The sequence below is a fragment of the Drosophila navojoa genome, chromosome X (assembly GCF_054131105.1).
Source record: "Drosophila navojoa isolate 15081-1374.11 chromosome X, UAZ_NAV_1.0, whole genome shotgun sequence".
NCBI classification, from domain to species: Eukaryota; Metazoa; Arthropoda; class Insecta; order Diptera; family Drosophilidae; genus Drosophila; species Drosophila navojoa.
In genome coordinates, this window is record NC_142895.1 from 7,254,194 (window position 1) to 7,279,283 (window position 25,090).

The window sequence follows — 25,090 nt, forward strand, 5'->3', positions numbered from 1 at the left end:
TCCAAGTGGCTACAATAACAAAACACTTTGATTTATTAGCGCAATCTTTGCCGCGGCACCAGGCAAAAGGGGCAATCAAATACACGCGAAACTAAACCGCAGCCAATCCGGGGCCGCACAGTGGTGCCAAGCCACTTAATTATGCGCATAAATTAAAAACGCTGACAATAAAGGCCACGAGTGCATACACAACATGCATCAACTTTGATTGATTGATTGAAATTACTCTAGCATAACAATGGCGAGCTATATATATATTGAGAACTATTGTAATACAAGCTTAAGTTATTGCATATTTAACGATTATTGTAAGATATTGATATTTACTATATTGATTAGCTATAGCATCATTATAATGTGACTGGCAAACTGACTGGCAAAGTGCCTGACAAAAATGTAGAGTATACAAATGAGGTAAACTTATGAATAAACATGGCAAAGTGCCTGCTAAATATTTATAATATAGATTGAAGATGCAATTTATGATGGAACTAAATTTGATACCTAGTCTTAGCTTCATATACTTTATATAGTAAATATTAATATTATTAATATTATAAACATATCTCGGTCTAAAGTGACTGACAAAGTGACTGGCAAAGTGTATGGCAAAATTTAGAGCATACATTTAGGGTAAACTTTAAAAAACAAACTTCAATATATATAATATAGATTTCAGAGGCAATTTATGAAGGAACTAGTTTTCATAACCTATAATAATCTTAGCTTTATATAGTATAGTAATATAAGATAATAATATAGTATAGTATAGTAAATATTAATATTGTTACAAGATAGTACCCTCAATCATCAAGCATTCATCCCAGTCCCTACTTCCCTCTCAAAGTTCTTTAATTTTACGTCTGAGTTTAGTTAGTCCAATTCACTAAACTAGTTCATTTTGTATTCACTTTTAATGACAACACCTTATTTTGCACTCTGGCACCACTGTGCACTTGAACAATAATACAGAAAATGATGGCTGAGTTGGAGTTGGCATGACCTGCCGCCCGCTGCCTCCTGCCGCTTGCCTCCTCCTGCTGCCTCCTGCTGCTGTCCATGCCTGCACTCGACGGTTGCACTTAGCTGCCGGCATTTATAGTCGCTACTTCGATTTGGCGTGAATGTGATGCCACTGTGACTCGTAGAGGTGCCACCACATTCACTGGGGCATGCTTATACGGTTATGCATGTACGGGCGTCTGTCGCTGTGCGTTAGCGAGTTGATCGGTCTGTGCGGCCACCCCCAGCTGTCGGCAGCGCTGCTAACATGTTGGTGCGCATACATTGTCGACATGCGTGTGACAGGATAATAAAGGATGCTTTTGTCGCAGCCCGCAACAGCCAGGGCCATAATTTATTGCCTCTGCGCAAATTCATGCATTCCTAACATGATTCTCAGCTAGCCAAATATGGCCCAAGAAGACAACGCTGCGCGCCCCTACAGCATTTCAACACCAACAACAAGCATTTACATACGCCACTTGCCAGAGGCGTGCGAAACATCGATCTGAGCTCATTTCCGCCCCCTCTCCAAGTGCTCCACAAAAGTACATTAGCAATTGCTGAGCTAACGGTCTATAGTTGATCTACTTTATTTGTATACAACAATTTTTAATCGATTCATGTCTTGCAATTTCATGTATCAACATGATAAAGTGTCTATTCAAAGAACATTTTCTAATGGACCTGTTTATCTATGAGAACTCAAATGATTCTATAATATTCCCTTATACTGAAAAAATGTATAATATCGCCATACTTGAATAATTTATGTTATATATAATATATTATAAACATATAATTTATCATCGGAATAAATTTTCTATTCTAAACATAATATAAACACTTGACAGTTAGATTTATCTTTAACTACAATTAGTTTAAGCAGACTGAAAAATGAATTTATAGACGTTTAATAGAAGACAACCTATTCCCATCACAATTAAATCGCTTTCTAAGATATCTGCTCCCCACAGATGCTCAGCTGTAGAGCAAAGAGGCGTGCCGAGGGGACGAGGCGAGTTGTGCCTGTATTGAAATACAGCTGGCGAGCAGATCCACTGCACTCAAAGGATCAAGAGATTTTAATAAGACCTGGACTATTCGTAATGGAGCAGCATTGAGAGCAAATGCGCCTCAATATGCAAGCACCGGCTCTGTTAAGTAAACTTATTTCTGCACAGTGTCCACTGTCGCTCTGTGTCTACAGACATTGATAGCTACCAGAGGCATGCTGGAATGCATATCCCCTCGGCAGTGGAGCGACGCCCACATCGACATCGGCAACGGCAACGGCAACGGCATCGATGCCAGCTGTAGAGGCGGTCTTAGTCGGAAGCTTTAGTGTCACGCGCGTGCCGTCCGACAAATATTCTCTCTATCCCTCAAAAGGGAGAGCAAAAAAAAAAGGGGAAGAGAGTATGAAATGGGGTTTGAGGGGGCGACGGGAGAAACAAGAAAACAAAACGGCAAATGTAAAATGTAAACTTAGTCTGTGCCGAGATTCGCTTGCCAGCAAAATTTGATGATGCCGCTGCGAGGACATCGCATTGGGCTCGAGTGCAGTGCGGCCCGCTGCTAAGTCAGCTAAGTCCGGCTGCATTTCTCGGCAAACAAACAACAAAATGATTGCATTCACTAACGTGGAACGCGCCCAGATACGAATGCTGCTGCTCCTGCTGCTGCTCCTGCTACTGCTCCTGCTGCTGCTGCACGTGCAACAGCCGAGCTGCTAACGCATTGAATAACGCAGTCGCCAGTCCCGACTTCTGCTCAAAGTTTAAGCCAAAAAAAAAGAGAGAGAGGAAAAGCAAAGAACAGAAGCAAAGGAATGAGAGAAAAATAAGGCTGAAGCAAAATGCGCCGCACGTTTGCCAAATTGAAATTTACCACGGCAAGCTGCAACGGCTCGCCGCTCCCAAGCCATTCAAGCGCGTTGCAATAGACAAAATGTGGGCGTGGCAGCCAAAAACAGGCAGCAACGGGCGGCGCATTGCTTAGCCATGTTTTGTTAGCTGCAGATTCGTTTCGCTTCCCCATAAACATTGAAGCGGTCCATTGCGACGGCGACACCAGCAGCAAGCAGCGCAGCTCAGCTCAAAGCTCACTCTGCATACAGGCATTTTCTCTCATTCTCATTCTTTGCTCTACGTCCCTCTCTCTCTGTGTGTGTGTGTGTGTGTGTGTGCCAACTGCGATGCCTGCCATTCGGTTCATTGCTCTCGGCTCGACTGAGCATTGAACTCAATTCGCTGGGCGAAATGCGGCAAAAGTGGTTTTTATATTTCACCGAACCTGACCGGAATAGTTCCATAGCATATCCCATGTCCATCTCCATGTCCATGTCCATGTCCATGTCCATGTCCATGTCTCTGTCCGTGCCCATGCCCATTCATGTCCACATCCGTGTCCATGCCCAGTGGCTTTTGGCAGCGCTGAGCTGAATAATTGAACATTTGGCTAGCTAATTAGACCTCGCTAATTGCTTATTACTGCAGTGCATACACGACCAGCACCGGCTGCAGCACTAGCAGCACTCCCTAGCTGTTAGTTAATTGAACTAAGTCTTTAAATTGCCAATTTGAAATAAATATCAGCCAAACAACAACAGCAACAACAACAACAACTCGATGTCTGCAGTGCACTCAAAAGTCGCAACACTTCCCCATCAATTACAATTTGCTAGCACTTTGCAGTGTTGTAAAGCTGAAAAAGTATCGATTACTCACTGCCATTCGCACAGAAGCTATCGATGAAACAGAGGGAAACACGAAGATACAAACAACTTGAATTCACTATGAAATCAATTTATGTACTTGTCTATTCGCCTTAGTATAGAAAACATACGGTTTATATATATATAGATATATATTGTATGTATATAATAATCTATAGAGGAGCTGTACATGAGCTACATTAGGGAGCCTATTGAGATGGCGGTTGAGGTTGAGATGGAGATTGATTTTTGTTGAGATTGGTAGATAGATCGAGATCAAGATTGATAATGAGAATGAGAGAGCTATCGAGATTGAAATGGTTTCAGATATTGAAATATAGTACAGATGCGATATAGCTTAATTTAGAATTCGTATTTGAGTTGGAGATAGAGACTCAGATAAAAATTGCCTTAAAAGGCTGAAGTTATAGTTTCAGTTAGAGTTTGAGTCAGATAAATAGAAAGAGATAGATTGAATGATGAGAGAGTCTTAATTTAGAGTTCGTATTTGAGTTGGAGATAGAGACTCAGATAAAAATTGCCTTAAAAGGCTGAAGTTATAGTTTCAGTTAGAGTTTGAGTCAGATAAATAGAAAGAGATAGATTGAATGATGAGAGAGTCTTACTAGATTAACTCTATATTAAAAGCAGTCCAACCAGTTGATTATTGAAGACAGATACGACTTTGATTAACTGTCTCAAGTCGAGCGCCTTTACATTTGATGTTGAATTCCATTAACTCTAGTCTCGCTCTCTATAAGAAACAGACTAACCAGTTGATTAATCAGCTCTGATACGCCTTTGATTAGCTGCCTCGAGTAGGGCGCTATCGTGTTTGATGTTGAATCTCATTAGCTCTAGTCGAATAGCAAATATCTCTATCACACACACATTCCAAGACCTCAACAAGAATGTAACGCAAAGTTTACTCTGGCCATGTGGAGATGAAATTTCACCCTCTGGCTGCTGCCTGATTCGTACAAGCAAAGAAGCGCAGAAATTTCAGCTAATTATCAGCTAACTAACGGTTGACATTAAAGCAAACATTGTTGGCTGCTGCAGCGCGAGAGGGAGTTAATCAAATGCGCATCAGGCGCAACTCATTTGCCACGCAATGTGCGGCAGGTGCAGCGAGTGCGCTGTAATTAAATCGTGATATTGGCTTACATTAGAAAATTATCAGAGAACGTGAGCATAAAGCGCAGGCATGGATGCCATGGCAGACACATGGCCGACAAGTGTCAGTAACTAAACACGCATCAACGCCCGAGGCACTTTGACAGCAATAGCAGGAGCAGCAGCAGCAGCAGCAGGAGCAGCTACAGTAACAGCAGTAACAGCAGCAACAACAGCAGCAACATTGCTGCTGCTACAGCAACAGGAAGTGCGATGCAGCCAGGCGTTGCCGATGGAGAGCAACTTGAACATTGTTGCGGCATCCAGAGGCGCTTGTCAAGTAATTTGTCATACTTAATTGCAACACGCCATGAAGTTGCGTTAGTAACGTTTTTGCTCCTCCTGCTCCTGCTCCTGCTGCTGCTGACAGCAGGACCAGCATGAGAAGCAGCAGCAACAGCAGCCGCTAAGCTGCATTAATTGGGCGGGCATTAAGTGGCTGGGCGGGGCCGTACGCAACGCTTACGGCTTTGCAATGTTATTGCTATTCAAGATCCCGCCTGCTGATGTTGCTCTGCTGATGTCCTGATTCGAAAACCAAAGCGCTTGTTGTCTCTTGTCACACAGAGTGCGCAACATTAACAGCAGCAACACTGCGTCATTTGCATTAGCTGAAATCGGCCAACATTGCGTATACGCAATGATGGCTAATTTATGCAATTTATCGCATCTAGCGCCATTTGTAGCCAATAACCAATTGAGCTAATTGCTTTGAATCAAATATTTTGAGCACACTCACACAGACACAGAGTGAACAAGTGGGCTCTAGTGGATTCCCAGGGGTTAACACGACTAGCAAATACCCTAAGTGTTGCTCTATGAGTTTCCGTTAGGAATATAAGCTAGTGAACAAAACTTATTACATGATACATATGATAGGCCCATAACTAAAATGGGAATACACACATAGATGTATTTATTTTATCGATAGAATATTCCAGATAGGAATCGGCGTATTTTCAAAATTTGCCATCTATTGTCATCAACTTGTGCCAACAAAGTCCGTCGATACCTATCGATAAGAAGGAAAGACGTTGAGGAAATGCGTATCTAAGCAACAATATTTATAGATAAACAGATCAATAGAAGGGCAAGGAGAGCAGCTGACAAACATATGCAAACTAAAAGCTCATCGAATATCGCATAAACAATCGATAGTGCTGTCACCTCGATATACAGCTGTCGGCACGAATCAGTGTTGAGCAACGCCGACAAAAACTTGCATCGAGAGTGAGACATTCGGCATTTACCAACACGACTCCATGTCAAGTCGATTTCGTTGAGAATCTAAGCAAGTTTGGAAAATAGTGTCGATTGGGACGTACTTCAATAACTTCGACTGTGAAAGCCTCGTTTTTTAGAAAACTGGCGAAGTGACAAGTTGTCTACGGAAACGTAAAAAAAAAAAAATTACTTTTGATTTTCTAACGGCGTTGTTAGCGTTAACAGTTGAGCATATTAAAAAGCTTGATCTAGTACCATGGATGACAGCAGCGAGCTCTCCACCTACACCGATTCTGAGATGGAGAGGCCCTTTTTGACTCGCGAGATCACCAAAGCCTTGAGGGTGGAGCTGCAGCGTCGCCTCCAGGAGTGCGGCTGGCGCGACAAAGTCCGCAAGATGATACGCGAAGTACTCGACGATCGCGGCGTGAACAGAGTCAGCTACGAGGACATCGCCGCTGAGGTAATGCCGAGGGCACGTATGATGGTGCCCAGTCGCGTACTCCGCGAGATGCACGTAACCATGCGCGCCCTCATTGAACCCAAGGACAAATAGAGAGCGCTGAACAAATATGAAACAATCAACTACAAAATTTTCGGTTTTTACTATGAAGACACTTAAAGCGTTGCTGCGTTGTTTGCTCAATCACAACTCCTGTCAAAGATTCGCCTCAAAATAAAGGAACTCTCTCTGAAATAAAGTCAGTCTGTTTCAGTCTCTTCTCGAAATCACTTCAATTGATTGTATACGAATTTTTTCAGAATTTATTATTATTTTTGTATCCACTTTTTTTTTGTAACTTTTCGAAATGGTAGAGCCCAGCAGCAGCCGTAAGGATTCAGTGCGTGAGCGCGATGTGGAAGAGCCGGTAACCACCCGCTTGAAGCGAGATCCTAACCATTACCTGAAGCAAATGGTGTCGAAGCGTCTGCGTGACTGCGGCTTCTACGATGAGGTGTTAATCATGGCGCGCGACGCCGTGGAAGAGCTGGGCATGAAGCCCTCCTCCTACAGAGAGATGTGCAAGGCTCTAATACCCAAGGCCAGGCTCCTGGTGCCCCCAGGCGTGCGCAAGGAACTCGAGGCAAATGTGCGCGCTGCCCTCAAAGCCAAGCGCTGATCGCTGACTATCCACTGAAGCAATTGAATGCCCACCGAGCACCGTCCCCGACGAGGTGCCCGTGGCGAATGTTATTGAAATTATCTAAATAAAATGGCTATTGGTTGATTGAATGTAATTATTTGAATTGAATTTTGAGGGTGATACTCGCTGACAGTGTGCAAAAGGGCTGTATTAGTGTTGTGTAACAAGGAGAGAAAGGCATGCAGAGTGTTAAGTATTGGTTGACATTACTATGTAAGCTGTTATTGAAAAGCAAATGTATTTCAGCAACTGTTAAGCAGAGCGAAGACATATTTCAGCGACTGTTAAGGCGGGAGAGGTTCACAGGGGCAGCTCATGCATTGCCCTCCATTGTGAGCGAGCATTCCCCAGTCGAGTACGGTCAATGGCCCAGCCAAGTGCAGTCGAGTCCGCTGTTCCGGCAGTTCGATGGGCAAACAGTGCATGTGGTGCGGCTTAGAGCAGCGATGGAAATTTGTTATTGCGGGAATTTGTTGCATTGTTCTATCAGTGAGTTGGCCAGCAAATATTCCAGTTACGGCGCACATCGCAATCGCATAGACACCAATTCATGAATATTTATGCCTAAAATCAAATTGAGGCAACCGCCAAACGGGGACAAGGGAAAGAGTAGAGGGGGTGAGAGGCATGGGAGGCAGCTGACTGGCGAATGGTGAGTGGTGACTGGTGAGTGGTAACTGGAGAGCGGATCAGGGTTCGGGATTTTGGTCCACGTCAGTGGAAGCCCGAAATTAGCATGCATATTGAAGGGGCGGTCAGCGCTTGGCACCTGGCGCCAGAATCTGAATGTGAATGCGGCTTTAAATGCGAATGTGGTAGTTCGGGCTGTGGCTATGTGAGTCAGTCTGTGGGGAATGGGGAGTGAGTGAGTGAGTGAGTGAGTGGGGCAGTGTGGGTGCGGCAGAGCAACCGAAAAATGCTCTTGTGCAAGGGTGAAGATAAAACCGGGTTGACAAAAGAAAAACACAAAATAAAGAAAGAAAACACCGCTCGGAATTCATATAATAACATACACGTGTATGCGGGCCTGCATGTGGGCGACGGCGGCGTGGGCGTGCCACAAATTCATAAAACTGAAAGAAAACACGGGAAAAATATGCAAAAAAAAAAAAAGGAGAGCGAGAGAAAAAAAATACTTGAAGCAAACAGGAATTATTTCCAAGCAGGCTCAAGCCAAAAAATTCGGAGGATTTTTGATGCGGTTGGGCCTGAGCAGGGGCCAGTGGAAAGGGGCAGCTGCTGAGTTGCCCAAAAGCATTCATGCAAAATGAATTGAAACGTGCCACAAAACTTGTTTTATGCATAACTAAGAGCAATCCGAATTCCGCTGCAGAATGCGGCTGTGGCATGGCGCATGAGTTGCAGCTTATGCAAATGGACCAGGACGTTGGCCAGCAGCAGGGCTGAGCGTCAATAACAATAGCCGGATTAAGCTAGCAAACTACTCGTACTCGTACTCGTACTTGTACTTGCTTACGGCCATCGTATCATTTATCTGTAGCAGCTGCTGTCATAAATTTACGAAGCAACTTGGCCAAAGTATATGCTATCTATTGCCAAGCACTAGTGGCCCATCAATCTCGCCATTATGCCGGACGGAGCGAGAGTTTCGCATTTCTGCTGACACCGCAATCAGCGTGGCTCGGCCTCTCCCCTCGCTGCTCGCTGTTCGATGTTCGATGTTCATCAATCTAATTGCCGTTCGTTTGCATCTAAGCATAAAGCAGCCCAAAAAATTTGCTTGCCAGTCAGCATTGAGCGATGCTCAATTGTGTGTGGGCCAGGCAGGTTGAGATGGTGGGGCAGTCGGGGCTACTTGCAGCAGTTGCTTCCATAAAACGGCTGCACTTTATTTGTCGTTCCACTTACCGCAGTTGACTTTGATTTGTGCGCCGAGTCAGGCAAACAGACGCCACCCAACCACCCAGGAGCCACCCATCGACCCAGCCACCTTTGTGCCTTTGCCCTTGTCCCTTGGCCCGAGTGAGTGCAGAAAATGCAATCAAATAAACAAATTGCCAGTCGTCAGAATCAGCAGACTCACATTCACGTTTACGTTCCCATCAGCCATCAGCTACAGCAACAGCGTAGGGCAGATAGACAGACGGACAGAGAGACAGACGGACAGATAGACAGAGAGCGAACAGTGAGTGGCAGCAGCAGGAGTCGCAGCAGCAGTTAGCCGAGTCGCCCCAGGCATTAACACAAAGCGAGTCATGTTTAATTTGTTGCCACGCGGTGTATGCGTAATAAACATTTGTTAAGGCCATGCCGCATTGTACTTCAGGCCAAAATAGCCAGCTGGGGGCCAGCATTCAGCTATCACAGCGCACACCCAAAATAAAAAGAGCAAACGAGAAAAACTCTCAAGTGTGCTAAGTGTACATATATATATAATGTACACATTTATATACATATATACATGTACGTATGTACATGCTTGCTTGCATGTATTTATGTATTTCCATTAAGAGCTAATAGAATTTATTGCAATTTCACTCGCCGGTTAATTGAAAAGCATAATTGCCTTTTTGCCAGCTAATTAAAATTAATAAGTCGGCGCTGCCAAATGCAATTATTCGGCATTTGCCACGGCCATTGAACTAAGCCATCAGATTTATCAAAAAAAAAATAATAACAAATGAATATTTCACCTCAACTGCCTTGCCAAATGCCAATTTGCGAGCTCTATTTGTGGCTGTTGAATAAATTATATTCTCAATAAACTGAAAATTATGATTTGAGCTATGATAGTTCTGTGGAAAATATCTGCAGCAGGTAGCAGGAGGCGTGGCAGCACACACAAGACACATTCCTGCTGAGTCGATCTAGCCTCGCATCAACTGGGTTGGAATTATAAATGCATGTTTTAAAATATCATAAGAAGCATGAGAAGCAGGAGTGGCAGCACACTTGAGTGTGTTCCTGCTTGAGCAGGACTATGAGCTGAGTGGATCAAGTCATGTATATCATGTCTATTGCCTTGTCCCTTCCAAGTAAGTAATAGAGCAACAGTCTTGAAATTTATTAATATTTCTTTTTCTATCGATAACACGTTTTATAACCTTACTTATCGATAACAAATATATTTTTAAATTTTTTTAAGCAACGTAATGCCACAAAAGCAAGAGATTTCATTGATTAATACAAAGAGTTTGTATACATATGTATATTGGCTTTTGCATACCCATCCAAGTTTTTAATATAATAGAAATTAGGGCTAGAATAGTAAGGAATGTCCATCTAAGATAAGCTTTTCAGCTCCTAGTCGAGCATCGACTAGAGCATTATGCTCTCAAAATGAAAAAAAAAAAAAAATATTATATATACCTATACTTATATAAGAAATATTGTATAAGGTATTCCATTTAGTCAAATTATGTACTTCAGAAATCTGTGATTAAAATCAGCTGTGGAACTATTTCTGGTTGATTTTTTAATATTTTGAAATATTGTTAAAAAAAAAAATAATAATTGAATTTAGGGCACCTGCTATTAAGTGAAATAAACACTTTCGGTTCAGGACACTCATCCCAATGGGGTCCATTAAATTGTATTATCATCTGGGTCCACTTACCTGGCAACAAGATTAGGAGTCCCAGGAGACAGGCGCTGGCCAGGAGACGGACGATTGCACGACTCATTCTCGCAGCGGGCGCAGTGGGACGCATCCGGTTAGCTGAGTGTATTGATTTGGGAATCTGGCTGGAAGCCTCGGTCGCTAGCTCTCTCTGCAGTTAGATGGCAATCGGGGCTAGCATGCATTTACTTAAGTAGCCCGATCGATGGGCAGGTCATCTGTCGCTATCGAGCAGGGTCTACAATGGCGCAATCACTCAACCGTGAGGCGAACTCCAATACGAAACGGGGCAACTGTCGCCACCTGTGGCATGCGCCCAACTGGCTCTGGCTCTGGCTGTGGCTGTGGCAGACGTCTTTTAGTCAGACATATGGCGCATCGATCAGGCGGTCAACTGAATCAGTAACCAGCTACACGGGCTGTCCCGACACCCGTATGCCGACTCGTACGCGAAGGCGGAAGTGGAGACGTAGGCGTTGCCGTTGCCGGAAATGGGCTGATGTACGGCAGGGAAAACAATTTTCTACGGCAATTGTTTTTTTATTTTCTTTCGATTTGATTTTATTTTTTATTTATTTGCTTTTTTGTTGCTTGCTTCGCTTCTTTTATTTTATTTTTCGGCTTTTCTTGTGTTTTTTTGTTTTGTTTGTTGCCTTTCGCTTTCGTTTTTTATACTCTTTGCTCGACTGTTGTTATCAAAGTGGAGGCTGACGCTTGCTAATGCCACTTCTGTTCGTGATGGGACGGCTGTTGTTATTGTTGTTGCTGTTTGTTCTTTTTGTTGTCGTTGTTGTTGTTTGTTGTTGTTGTTATTATTGTTTTATTGTTGTGGTTGTTGTTGTTGCTGCTGCTTGTGGCCCTTATCTGTGCCACCTTTCTTTGCCTTTCAATTTTGCAAGCTGGCGTAAACTTTTACTTTTGGCTTGCCGCAAATTTTTTTACTCCAACTGCCATTTATCAAAAATGTTCTTTTGTACGCCGACTGTTAGCGGCGGACTGGCGGGAGGAGGGGGAGGAGGCGCAGGCGCAAGGGTTCCTGCAATTGCGGGGCTATATTTGGCCGGAAATCGGGGGCGGGCAAGCCTTGTCGCTGCTATGTCTCTACGTCTGCCTGACTGACTCTGTCTGTGTGTATGTGTGTCTCTGTGTGTGTGTGTATGTTTGTGTTTGTGTTTGTGTTTGCTGAGAGCGTCTAAGTCTCGGTCTCGGTATCGGTCTCAGTCTCAGTCTCTGTCTGCGACACGGCTACGGCTGGCTGGTGGCCACATTTGTGGCATCTCCGGCCGTTCGGTCGTACGGCCGTACGGTCGTTCGGTCGCTCGGTCGGTGTTGGCCGTTGACCTTGACTATTTAGCTTGTCAACGCCAAGAGAAATCTATGTGGCAATCGGACTCTTGATTGATTGTTGCTATGATTGTTACACAATTGTTTTATATGTGTCCGTGTGGCATGTATTATGTATGAGCCACGCCTCTTTCGACTCGGCTCGGCCCGTTTGCCCCTTTATCCGGCTTGCCGCTTGTTTGATGTTGACTATCGCAAGCTGCGTTTCCGTACTTTTTTGTTTGTAGATTTCCGGAGCTTGCTTACCGGACCGCAATGCTGCTACTGTTGCGGCTCCTGCTGTTGCTGCGGCTCCTGCTGTTGCTGCTGTTTCTATTTCTGCTGCTTGGCAAGCTTTTGATTACTTTGTCTGGCTAACAAGTAGCCCAAGCTAGCTAGCCTTGTCAGTGCTTCAATTTCGATTTTGATGGCAAATATTGTCGTTATGTCCTTTCAGCTGGCCTCCCTCCTACTCCTTGCCATCCGCTGCCCACTCGATGGCGATGCGAGTGTGTGAGTGCATTTAAAATTCAATTTGGAAATAGAATTTGATTGCTTGTGTTTTCTATCCTTTCTTATGCTGACTGCGCTATGCAAGCATTCACAGAGAAAGAGTAGCAAATATATATAGATATATATATATATATATGTATATATATTCCAAGTATATGCACACTTATTTATTGATGCCCTTTGGGGTAGCGTTAGCTTTGTAGAGTTTCATTTGGTTATTGCCTGCCCCGCACATATATTTGATATATTCAAAAATTGATTCAATTTGGCATCTTCCAAGTGGCGCTGCAAAGAGAAATTCATAAAACACGCAAAATAAATAAGTTTGCCAGTTAGAATTTAATTAAAATGATCTTAAGTCAACAACATGCACACATACACATACACATACATATGTGTGTATATGTATATATGCAGACATCTATACATATATACATGCAAATGACAGCATATTGTCCTTTGCATCAAAGGCATATGGACACTTACACACACACACACACACACACACAGTTACATAAATACACTTATATACACATACGCATTCGCATACAGATGTTCGCATAAATTCATTTTTAAATAGTGTGGCTCAGGCGCAGGGCCGACTCGTTCCGCCCGTACCACCCGTTCCCCCCTTTCCAGCCCTGTTCGAGTCGGTGCGGTTCGTGTGCATTTTTTGGTATTTGAAATTGCGCTCTCATTTTGGCATTAAAATTGCAGCAAATACTTTGAATAAATGCGCCAACCGCATGACAAATGTCTTGCATTAAATATAAAATATGTCCCAATGGGACACACACACACACACACACACACAAGTACAGGGCCAGAGCCAGAGCCAGAGCCCGAGTCAGAGCCAGAACCAGCATCGTTCTCCATCAGTGTCCAGACGACGTTGCAGCCTGTGCCCCACAAACGCATAAATACACACACATACACACACACACATGCACACACACACACACATGCACACACACACTGAAAGAGGAACACATTTTCACAGTTGCCGGATGCGGGCCTAGCAAAAAGGATCAAAGTGCATCTGACATCCAGTTGGAGCTGCAACAAAAGCCCCAACCATTTGGCAGGCAACCAACAAATTTCCATCTAGTGCACCTAAATTTCCATCAGCTCCAAGCTGAGCCTAGCTACAATTGAAATATTCATATTAACAGCTGCAAATTGATCTCGACAACACAAATCTGATTTACTTAATGTTATTGAAGCTAATGCATTCATAGTCGACTTTGGATGCTCAATTTGCGAATAAGTTATATACATATATGCAGGCCAGTGCGAATGGGGAAAGTACTCGAATTGATTAGCTCAGAGCACAGGATGATGAATAGGCACTCATCGTTTCGAGCTCTCAATCATATGTATATAAATACTGTGGTACAAAAAATTGTTCTGTGGCTTGGATATTATTATTATTCATTCAAATATTCATCTATTCATTCAGTCAGTCTTTCAATCATTAAATTACTCATTTACTTATTAATTGATAATATATTCATTAATTATTAAATCATTAAATATTTTTCATTCAATTCAGCTTTGTCTCTGAATCGCTGATCAATGAAAAATTATTCTGAATGATAATCAAACCCAATGGCAAAGGCAGAGTACTCCACTTAGTGTACACCTTAACCCATTCTCTTTTTATATACCTTAATCAATTTTTCCCCCAGGAACTCTTAGGAATATAACGCATTTCGTTACTACATTAATGCATGCCATGACCATATCAATAAGATCGGCCAATAAACATTATAGTTTAGGGAGAAAAGAAGCACAGAGAAGCCATTAACTACTGCTATATGTGTATAGGTGTGGGTGTGTGTGAGCGTACGTGTGTGTGAGTGTAGTGTGTACCTGAGTTACTCTACGGATTCAGGCAAACTTACCTGCCAAAAGTTACTTTCGAGTAGTTGAAGATTAAATAGACCTAAGTATGAGCAACATTTTGCGAAAATAAAACTAAAGTTGGAAGTTCTGATGAAAAGTATTATTAATAGCTCAGAATGCACTTTAGGCTACACTTGAAATATTAATGCAAATTCCAAAAATCAATAATAAGGTGTTGCTGCAGCTCTACTTGTTGCTAGATGCTCTCTCCCTGCTGGCTTTGGTATTGGGGTCTTTGGTTTTGCAGTCGATTTCCTAGCTACGAACTATCGCTGGGATAGCAAACATTATCGGTTTGTATAATTGCTGATTAGCAAATTGACTTGATTGGATAATTGAAAATCAGTTCGAAAGCCTTTCGACCGGCCGCAGGCAAATGGAAATGCAAATGGAAATGCAGCGCATGTCGCCAGCTGCGAAGCGAGCCGGGCGACTGGCCAATGACAAACCGCAAATAATTACCAGCCCAATCCCGTCCGGCCCGAGCCGAAAACAATTTGAGTTTGCCCAAAATAATTGCATCTAATGCGTGACGGGACTGGGCGAGACGACACAAGCCGAAGTCCATGAATAATGCAGGCTAAATTGTTTTAAATTTTGCATAATAAATCGATTAATGATGGAGAGCAGCATTGGGTGCATTGATATTGAGGTAATTTCGTTGAAGCATGCTAACTAATGCGATAAGCCGTTAGCCAGGCAAACAACAACAGTGCTGTGCGTAAGTATGCGCACACTGCATACACAGTTTAATAAATGATGCGATATCTGCTCGCATTTGTTCGAACGTTTTTCAAGTTTGCTGACCAAATAGGTCACTGCCCCGGGCCTATTTTGGGTCGGAAGGTACCTTTTTGCATATATATCTAGTAGAAGTGTGTGTGTGTGTGTGTGTGTGTATATGTAAAACTACAATAAATCAATTTGCTGCCTCATAATGTGAGTTTGCTCACACATATAAACACTCGCACACACACACACACACTTACACCCAATCACCTAGGGCCGTAAACGTTTCGTATCACAAATTACATGACGCTTATCGTTAGTTTTACAAGCGTCTTCCTTCAGTAAACGCACTCTTCCTGAGTGACTGACGAGCTGATTCAGTATTGCCTGAATCCTGCCTGCCTGTAGCTCAATTTGTTTCCCTCACTCACTCGCTCACTGACTGACTGACTGAATGGCTGGCTGACTGAATGACACGCCGTATAGCATACGCATTATCTGGGGCGCCAAAGCCGCCCACGCGTCTGCTGATTGCTGTCTCAATATTGTTGTTGTTGTTGCTGCTGCTGTTGCTGCTGCTGCTGTGGGTTTTTAGCACTCTGTGGCAATGGGTCTCTGGCTGTTATTGGCTTTTTTCTCAGTCTTTGGCATTGTTGCCATAGTCAGTTGTGCATCATTTATCATCTTTAGTCGCTCGCTTAAATGCGCCTCAAAATTATGTTTAATTTCGCATTGAGCATTCGGCACAAGACTATTTGGCATTCCGATTCCCGCTAAACGGAATACAGGCACAATTTATGTGTTTGCTGATTAAAGCCCGAAGCCAAGCGAGCCCTATATAAATTACCAATACAGAGAGTTCCCTCACTTTCTTTTTCTCTTGCTTTCTAAGCGGCTATATATGTGGCACATAAATAAGCCATTAACTTGGATTCAATCAGCTTGCTTTAAAGCGCGCTCCCTGACTCATTCAATATTTAGCTCAATATTTATTCAATTAATGCGACGCCAAGCGAAGCGTCGCGTGCCACATACAATCAGTTGAGGCATCGGATCGGAATCGTCTTCACTGTTCGATGCCAGCGACGCGTAAAAGACGCTGAACTGGCAAGCCAAAGGGCGCCCAGGGCTGGGGGAGAGTCGTTCGCCTGAGGCCGTCACAGCCTGCGGCCGTAAGCCGGCGAAAAAGTGTGCAGCAATTATGCCGTACGGATATACAGCAACAGCAGCAGCTACAGCAACAACAACAGCAAAAGCAACAGCCGTGGGACAGGACGTTCATTAGGATTACGCAGGCGAGAAGCGAAGCGTTGGCCGGGCCAAGTTAACGACTCGTTGTCATGCTTTTTCCCGTTTCTAATACAGCCGGATGGCTTGAGGTGACATGTGAAATCAGTCTGTGTATCGAGCATGACATTCTAAAGAAAACCCCATTAATCTGACGAAAACGATAAAGCAAAGCTCCATATGTCTGCGCTAAGACCAAAGACACCGACCTCTAATCTACTGGTACTTCCTGGTAGAGCTGTGGTCACAGTGCAGCTTAGCGATTGATAGGAGCTGTCGATTGACATCGACAGTTGCCTATGCAACTATCGATTTTTCTTAAGCTGAAGAGTGGCTTTTCTCTTCCCCATTAGGCAGATTAGCAACTGTTGAAAGCTGTCGATAACATATCGATTTGTCGGAATTCTCATAAGTTTTAGTAAAATCAAGTCAAATCCTCATCCTTAGGAATCGATAGCATTCACCGATAAAACGTATCGATTTCAAAGTCTACTCCACGGGCAACTCAACAACTTCAACAACTTATCGGCTTTCCAGAAGTTTAATCATCCAAGTATATCCCAGTCAAGTTATTATATCTCGATTAACGATACAATACCATATTTTCTTCTGAGCCTTTACTCGTATCATTCAAATTACTCCCTGCTTTACGCCCAGAAACGCTTCATTAATACTTCATTCTCTTTTTCCTTTTTCAATTCACATTTACCAACTTTTTCAACTGTCTAAATATTTTTAATGGGCATCTTTATAATAATTAAGTCATACAATTGCACCAATTCATTTGCATCTAAGCATCCGCTTTTATTTTGAAAATCTTTTTCCTTTTGCACGCATTCTTTGCATCGACTTTTCGACTTTTTCGGTGCAATCGCCCACATCGATGTACGATAAATTCCTGCAGGCATGCATTTCTAGCCAAAAAAAAAAAAAAAAACGGAAAAAGGAGAAAAACAACAAGCAAGCAGATAAAAGGGGATAAAAGAAGATGAAAATAAACATTTTTTGTATCACTTCATTGTCTGGCAAGCAGCGCATAGACAGCAATGCGAAGCTTGATAAATACTAATTGAATTCTGAAACCGATGCAATGTGCAGAGATCTCGAATATTTCGGGCCAAAAGCTAACAGTTGCATGTATCTGTCTGTGTGTGTGTGAGTGTGTGTGTGTGTGTGTGTATGAGTATTTTTCTGTCTTTTAATTAAATCACTCGTATGTGTTAGCTTTGCCAGGTTTTAGCATTACAATGGAACCCCACTCGACCCGCATTCCCCTCCCTCACACAGTCAGCTAGCTCAGCTCGTCGTGTTCACATTTCTGTTATTCCCATACTGTGACTTATCATTTTTATTAAAGGACATAGAAATATTTTCACACAGAGACGACAAGCACAAAGGTGGCCCTACACACACACACTCACATACACAGACACACACACACTTTCACTCTAGGTCTACTGCTATTGTTGAGTAGGCAAAAAGCAAACGAAATAAATGTGTATAAACATACAGCAAACACACTCTCACACACACACACACCCACACACACACGCTCTCTCGTGTGTGTGCTAAATATTTGTTGTGTGCCAACAGCTGAGGCAACTCGGGCATATTTAGCAGTTTATTATCCTCACACATTTTGCATACTCGCACAAGCTGCAAAATAAACTCGGATTTCTTTAATTTGTGCCTTGTGCGATAGCAAATTTTAGGAAAGTCGCATAAAAAAAAAAAAAATGAAAATGAAAATACCAAAAGGAAAACTATAATAAATTCAAGACAAAATCAATTAACTCCAATGCAATTATTGTTCATCGTTTTTCGTTGTCCTCTTCTTTTCACTCCCTCTCTCTCTCTCTCTCTATCTCTCTCTCTCTTTATAATTGGTGAATTTCGTATTCGATTTATGTGCTCATCCTTGTGGCTGAATGAAAAACTTTCAGTTGCTTCTTTCTAAGAACACAAGCCTTTGGTTTCATTCATAGACTGTTATTGTTAAGCTATTCAGCTCTGGCATTAATGGAGCGCAGAGTGCATAAATACTCCAAAAGAAATGCCACTCACATTGTGCCAATTGATGATACGAATTTTACCTAAGTGGCAAATCCCATTGAATATTTAAAAAAAAATATATATAAATTGATCGATAACTGCTGCTCAATCATATTTATCGAAAATACTATCACTCCTGTTGGGTCATACATCACACACATACATAAAATTCACGTGCATCACATGAATTTTACCATCATATTGAAAGTTTATTTTCAGCTCTTTATCAAATCCTAATGTTCGATTTTTAAATTTCAAATTCACACACACACACACACACATGCACATGTATATATAATTGCTGTTAATTTTTAAGTCCGAAACGGATTTCAACTCTATGCAAAGCCATAAAAAGTTTTCGCTTTTCAACCGCAACCAAAGCTAAAAGTTCAAAACAAAAAAAAACCAAAATATAGGGAGGCAGAGAGAGAAGAGAGAGAGAGCGGAAGAAATAAATTTAGTTTGGCTGCACAGGCGGGCATTTCAGCTATGCCATCAAATATGCAACAGCTCGACTCGTGCTCATTTAATCCAAATGGTTCACTAAAGTTAATTGAAATCGCTGTGACACAGAACATTAAATTTTCGTGTCCTGTTCTTTTTTTTTTTTTTTTTGTCTGTTTGCTGTTGCTGTTGCTGTTGCTTTGTTCTGTGTCCTACAAGTACATCGAGCAATATAATTTGTGCATCATGTTGCATGTTTTTGTTGCTTGCTAGTGCCTACACACACACTCTCTCTCTCCTCAGCCCCTTCCCCTTTGTTTGAAATTGTGGGGGAGTGTGCTGGGTGGGCGTGGCAGCATAGTTTTCAAATAAATTGCATTACTTTGCATTTTTGTTTTGCGCTTGTGAGCGAAACAAAACAAAAGGGCCAGCAGCAGGAGCCGGAGACACACACGACTGCCATACGGATGAGTACGAATGCGACTACATAGGCGTTGGCCTCGATACTCAAATCAGCGACAAATAAAACTTTTTACAACATCGCCAATACACATAGAAAGAGAGAGAGAGAGAGGGAGAGTGGGAGGGGGAGAGAACGTAGAGGCAGGAGACCTCTTGGATTAAGGAAACATTTTTGCTAGCCCTTCGACTGCTGCCTGCTCCCTGCTCTCTGCTCGCCAGCAGGATAATCGAGATAGAAAACTAACAACAACAATTGCAAATATATTACTGAATGAAAACAGCAGAAATCACACATGTGCAAGAGCAGGAGGCGGAGGAGCAGGAATAAATCAGGTTTATTGCTTCCGCTGGCGCCCGGGGGAATCCATTTCTAATTCAAATCGTACAACGCCCCAAACCCAATCATCAACTATCGTCGCCTATCGACTATCGGCCAGTTATCATCGCTTTGCGGCTTGTCGCTGCATCTGTTTGCGGTGCGGCCGAGCAGGTATCCCGTCATGCACTGCTTGACGCCCTGATTGATTGATTGATTGATGCTAGCTCGATTTGCGGCCCCTTCGCAGCAGCGAGTCCTGCCAGCGACAGTCACGGCCACAGCAGGAGGGAATGCAGCCAGCACGCTGGGCTAACTGCTCATCTCGCAGTGGAGCTCGAACGCTTAATCAGTGAAACGCCAGAGCAGCAAACCGCAAGAATTATGCACGACTTTCACCCCTTTCACAAGAAACAAAAACCAAAAATTTGGTTTCCTCTTGTTTTGTGCCGTTTCGAGTGCGAATCAACTGAAGCTGAAGCTGCAAAGGGTGTAAAGTGGAAAACAGCTTAAATGCGCTAACAATTCTAAATTGTAAACCAAAAATTTGCATTAAATAAAATTCGCAACTTTTAAAAACTTTGTAATATTTAACAGAAATCGAATAAATTAAATTAAAAAATTATTAAAAAATTTTTGTTTAAATAATTATTTACAATTTTTATTTAAATTTCATAAATACGAATTTATATCAATTGCATGAAAACATAAAATATTTCAAATAATATACAAGTTAAACTTATAAATTTTAGGCGGACTTTGATAGTGATCAGAATTATGATACATAATATATAGTAATATGTAAATCACATTTTTAGAAACCAGGACGAGTATAAACAAATTAATAGAGTTGGGATTGTCCGACTGGGAGACACCTGTTACAAAAAACAGAGCTGATACTTCAATCATTCAATGCTTCTTATATGCATGCCACATGGTTTCTAAATGAGAGCAGAAGCTTACTGTACTTCTAAGGGTATACCGACTAGCAGATACCCAGAACTCTGCAAGGAGCACCCTTTTCCTCCATGAAGGTACAGGGTATTCGCTACCCAGGCACAGCCAACCGAAGCACTCATACTTGCTTTAGAGTCCATCAATGATTATTATTAAATAAGTATATGTAACTGTTCAAATGCTATTAAAATTGGAAAAGAACACACACACACAAACAAAAAAATATATACATACACATATAATAATATAATATAATAAAAATAAATACAAAGGCTTCAACCGTCATTCAACCTTTTCTATCAATCTGAAGAGTTCAATTAAAGTTCCATTACATGCGGAGCAGCCGTTGTTCACATTGAATTTAGGGGCAGAGCGTAGGCTCGGGCTTTCAGCCGGTATTCGAATGTAAAATCCACTTAATGAAGGAAATCTATGGATTAACTGTAAATCGCTGATATTACGATATGCAGCATATGTACAAATAGCAACAAACTAGGCCCACATCAAATACATATATATATATATGTATATGTATTATACTGTATAGGTATCGATGGGACTGGCTGGCATTGGAGGGCGGCCTTGGGGCATGGCGCGGCCCATGGGGCCGGGCTTGGGTCATAGAGCTGGGCAACCTTTTTTATGTTCATATTGCTGTTGTTGTTGTTGTTGTTGTTGCTTTGTTTTGGCCCACTGCCCCTGAACATAATCAGAGACGCAATCGCGTCATGGCCTGGTGCAAAATCTAACGCACGCCACACGCTCATCGGGCTTAGGTGATGGCTACGGCTCTGGTTCAGGTTCAGGTTGAGGCTGAGGCTGAGGCCGAGGCTTGGGGCTTGGCGCTTGGCGCTCAGACGATTTTACAAATCGAATTTGTGTCACATTTTTATTTTAATTTTTTTTGCATGATATTCAAAAAAAATGTGAAAAGGCAACAGCAACAGTAAAAAAAAGGTAAAATCTTGTGCATTGACCTTTTTCCAAGCGAATGCCAGTCGGGTTAGCTGACAGTAATCCTCTGGGCAGCACTCCCTCACTCTCTCGCTCTCTCTCTCTCTCTCTCTCTCTCTCTTTCTGTCTCTATGCGTGTGCGTGTGCGTGTGCTATGCTCGGGCTTGTGCTTATGCTACCATTGGGCATTAGCCCAGCCTGACCTGGCTTAATTCTTAACTAGTTATGGCCCAGGACCTTAAGTAAACAATTAGTTGGGCACGAATAAATGAAGCGCTATAAAGTGCGGTTGCCAATGTGTGTTGGCCACGTTATTAGATTGTCATGCCATATACAAACGTGAAGCCATATATATATATATATATATATATACATATGTGTGTACATCTATATATATATAGACGCACTTTTGATACATATAGGCGCCAAACGACGCTGCAAGGAGTCCAAACGCCAAACGGCATAAAATGTCAAGGACGTTAAAATTTACGTTTTGAGGTTGCCACGCTTCGTTTGGCACTTGGGCAGCAGCAGCAGCAACAGCAACAGCAACAGCAATAGCAACGGCAATAACAATAACAACTAACAACAAACAAGAGCAAAGCACAAGCTCTTCTCGCTCGCATCTCCGAGCACAAAACCTTAGCGACATCCAATTCCGAAAACCCACTTTTATATCCAATGCAACCGAGCTGAGGGTGTGCGTGTATGTCTCTGTCTCTGTGTGAGTGTATGTATGTGTGTGTGTGTGTTTGTTGCAGTGTTTGGCTAATAGCGCGTATGAGTAATATTCCATGTGGTCATGCCCGGGAGCAACTGCCAGCAATACTAACGAGTAGTGTTGCAACTGTGGCAGCAACAGCAACAGCAGCAACAGCAGCAGCAGTCCTGCTAGCAGCAGGACACAAATTTATTTATTTGCCTCCACCTGTCGCCTGCAATTGTTGTGGTGCGCACCACAGTCACAGCATGGCACGGCACACGAACAAGCCGCAAAGGGCGAGACAAGCATGGACTATTTAAGAAAATATAGCCATCTATAGATTCCACTCTCGGCCAGCTAACAATGCCCATAGACGTTATTCACTCGACTAACTACCTTCATTTCGACTGGGCTCTGAAGTGATTGAGCAAATGTTCCCATTCAGCTAGGACTCAATGCGAGAGAGGAATATATGCGAATAGATACAATTGTATACGAGATTTGCTCAAGAGGTATTCACTCATTCACTCAAGAATATCTTATTCATCTCCCGCCTCTTGCAGATGTTTTATATTTATTGTTCGATTACAACTGAAAGCAAGCCAAAATTGAAATGTAAACTCATTCACATAATTCCGCTGCAGCTCTCTTTAATATTGCTAGGCCACAAAACCATAAATAGATCCATGGAATCTTATTAGCCGACTTAAATCAAGTGACCCACTAAATACATATAGAGTACATATATTTCATATATGGCTGCACAGATTATCTGCCAAATGCCAATGTTGACCCACTTGGAGCGGGCCACAGCCAAAATGTTTGCGAGTTCGAACCCGTTGCGAGGCTTAATTCAAACTTGTTGTAAAAACCAGAGAAAAAAAAAAATCCGGAAAAAAAAACCAGGAGGAAAGTAATGTCCTCTCTGGTGCTGTTGCTAAACAATTTTTTATCTGCGTTTTATGGCCAGCCATGAAACTTAAATTGCTCGTATACCCTAGCGGCCAGCACTTGCGGCCACACCATCCACATGTGATGCCGGCCGGCGTGATACCCTTTGCGACTGCCATAGAGCAGCAGCTGCTCGAATTATCGGGCACAGATAAACTCTGAAATATTATATACGATTCGCCATTTGAGTCGACTCGAGGCTTGTCCATAATTCAAAACGTATGCCATATATTTTGGACATATTGTCTGTCTTTATTAAAGCTCAGGATCAAGTAGAACTCTAACATTTATGTCATATGCAAAAGGAGGCGTGGCAGAGCCTATATAGTATACATGTCCGTCTGTCCATTCATAAGTCAGTGCGTATATTCAACTCTCCTTCTCTCCCTCTTTATTCTATTCCCTTTATTATTCATATTATTCACTCTCAAAGCTAAAATCGGAGTCTATAATAAAATGTATAAACTTCTTTTTTTTTCTTAGTCAACAAGCTAAATTTATTTCAAATTTATATTTTAGCTAACCAAACTTTTATATTTATCCGCAAATGTTTTGTTCCAGGACATTAGGCGATGGATCTGCTGAATTATTAAGTTAAGCACTTGAAAACGTAAAGCTGCTTGCTAGATGGCCCGGCTTCTCTCCCTCTTCCCCCCCCCCCCCCCCCCCCCCCCCCCCCACCCCTCTCTTCGACTGGTCGCGGCGTTAGCAAGTGCCTCGGCCGTGTGCTTGTATAATTGGGAGCATATTTTTCGAGCGGCGGCGGCTAAGTAAATTCATGCATAATTAATCGGATTGCCGCACAGCAGAGCAGAGCAGCAGCAGAGCAGAGCAGCAGCAGAGCAGCAGCAGCAGCAGCCTGAGACAGCAGCCGATCGGGCGTGTAGGCAGCACGTTCGCGTTTGCCGTTCGCATTCCCGTGCTCCGGAGCGAGAGCTGGAGCGCTATCTCAGACTGGCCCGCATCCTGTGCCCATTTCCATTTGGCGTGCCCCCACATGCATATTTAATATGAGCACATGACTCAAAAGCCCGCAATTAACTTGCCATGAAGTGGGGCCACTCACTCGCTTATTTCCACACAATTAAGATGGCGATGACGATGACGATGACGATGACGATGACGACGGCGATGGCGATGAGCGAGACGAGCACGTGGACACGGACGGACGACGGCTGATGCGATGATTCAGAGATTGTTCCCCAAAGAATAAATAAAAGAGCTTAACTTAACTCGCACAAGCACTTTACACATGCCCGAAATGCAAATTGTATTTTAAATAAAAATGCCACTGCCACACGCGGCGTATGAGCGACAGCAACTAAAAACGTACGCATGTTGCGTATACGACACGCGCCCTCAATTATTCAACGGGCCTACGGCCATTGCCGATACCCTGCCATCAGTGGCTAAGCTGAAAATGCTATGCTTGATGTGTGAAGGGCGTGGCCTTGCCTTGGCTAGATGTGGATGAGATTTAGTCGAGTAAAGAGAACTCTAAGATAGTAGACATATTATAGTAGTATGTATATAATATATATCGACAAAGTAGTATATTAATATTGAATTACTATCGGCAAATGGACAGCTGATATCTAAGCTCTTTATATTATCGATATCAGTTATCGGATATGTCGATAAAAAACGAGAG

General features: G+C 42.7%; 2 protein-coding genes across 2 annotated transcripts in view; one reads left to right on the top strand and one right to left on the bottom strand.

The window, feature by feature from the left end:
• The window catches only part of nAChRalpha7 (nicotinic Acetylcholine Receptor alpha7), a 162,084-nt gene that overhangs the window by 126,983 nt on the left and 10,011 nt on the right, over nucleotides 1-25,090 (bottom strand). The window contains 1 exon segment of the mRNA XM_089263333.1: nucleotides 10,841-12,964. Within this exon segment, the coding sequence (XP_089119459.1) occupies nucleotides 10,841-10,934 (94 nt within the window). The 5' untranslated portion in view covers nucleotides 10,935-12,964.
• LOC115564829 (enhancer of yellow 2) lies at nucleotides 6,235-6,819 on the top strand. The gene has a single exon (XM_030389562.2). It carries the CDS (start codon nucleotides 6,375-6,377, stop codon nucleotides 6,672-6,674), a length of 300 nt encoding a protein of 99 aa, XP_030245422.1. The 5' UTR covers nucleotides 6,235-6,374; the 3' UTR covers nucleotides 6,675-6,819.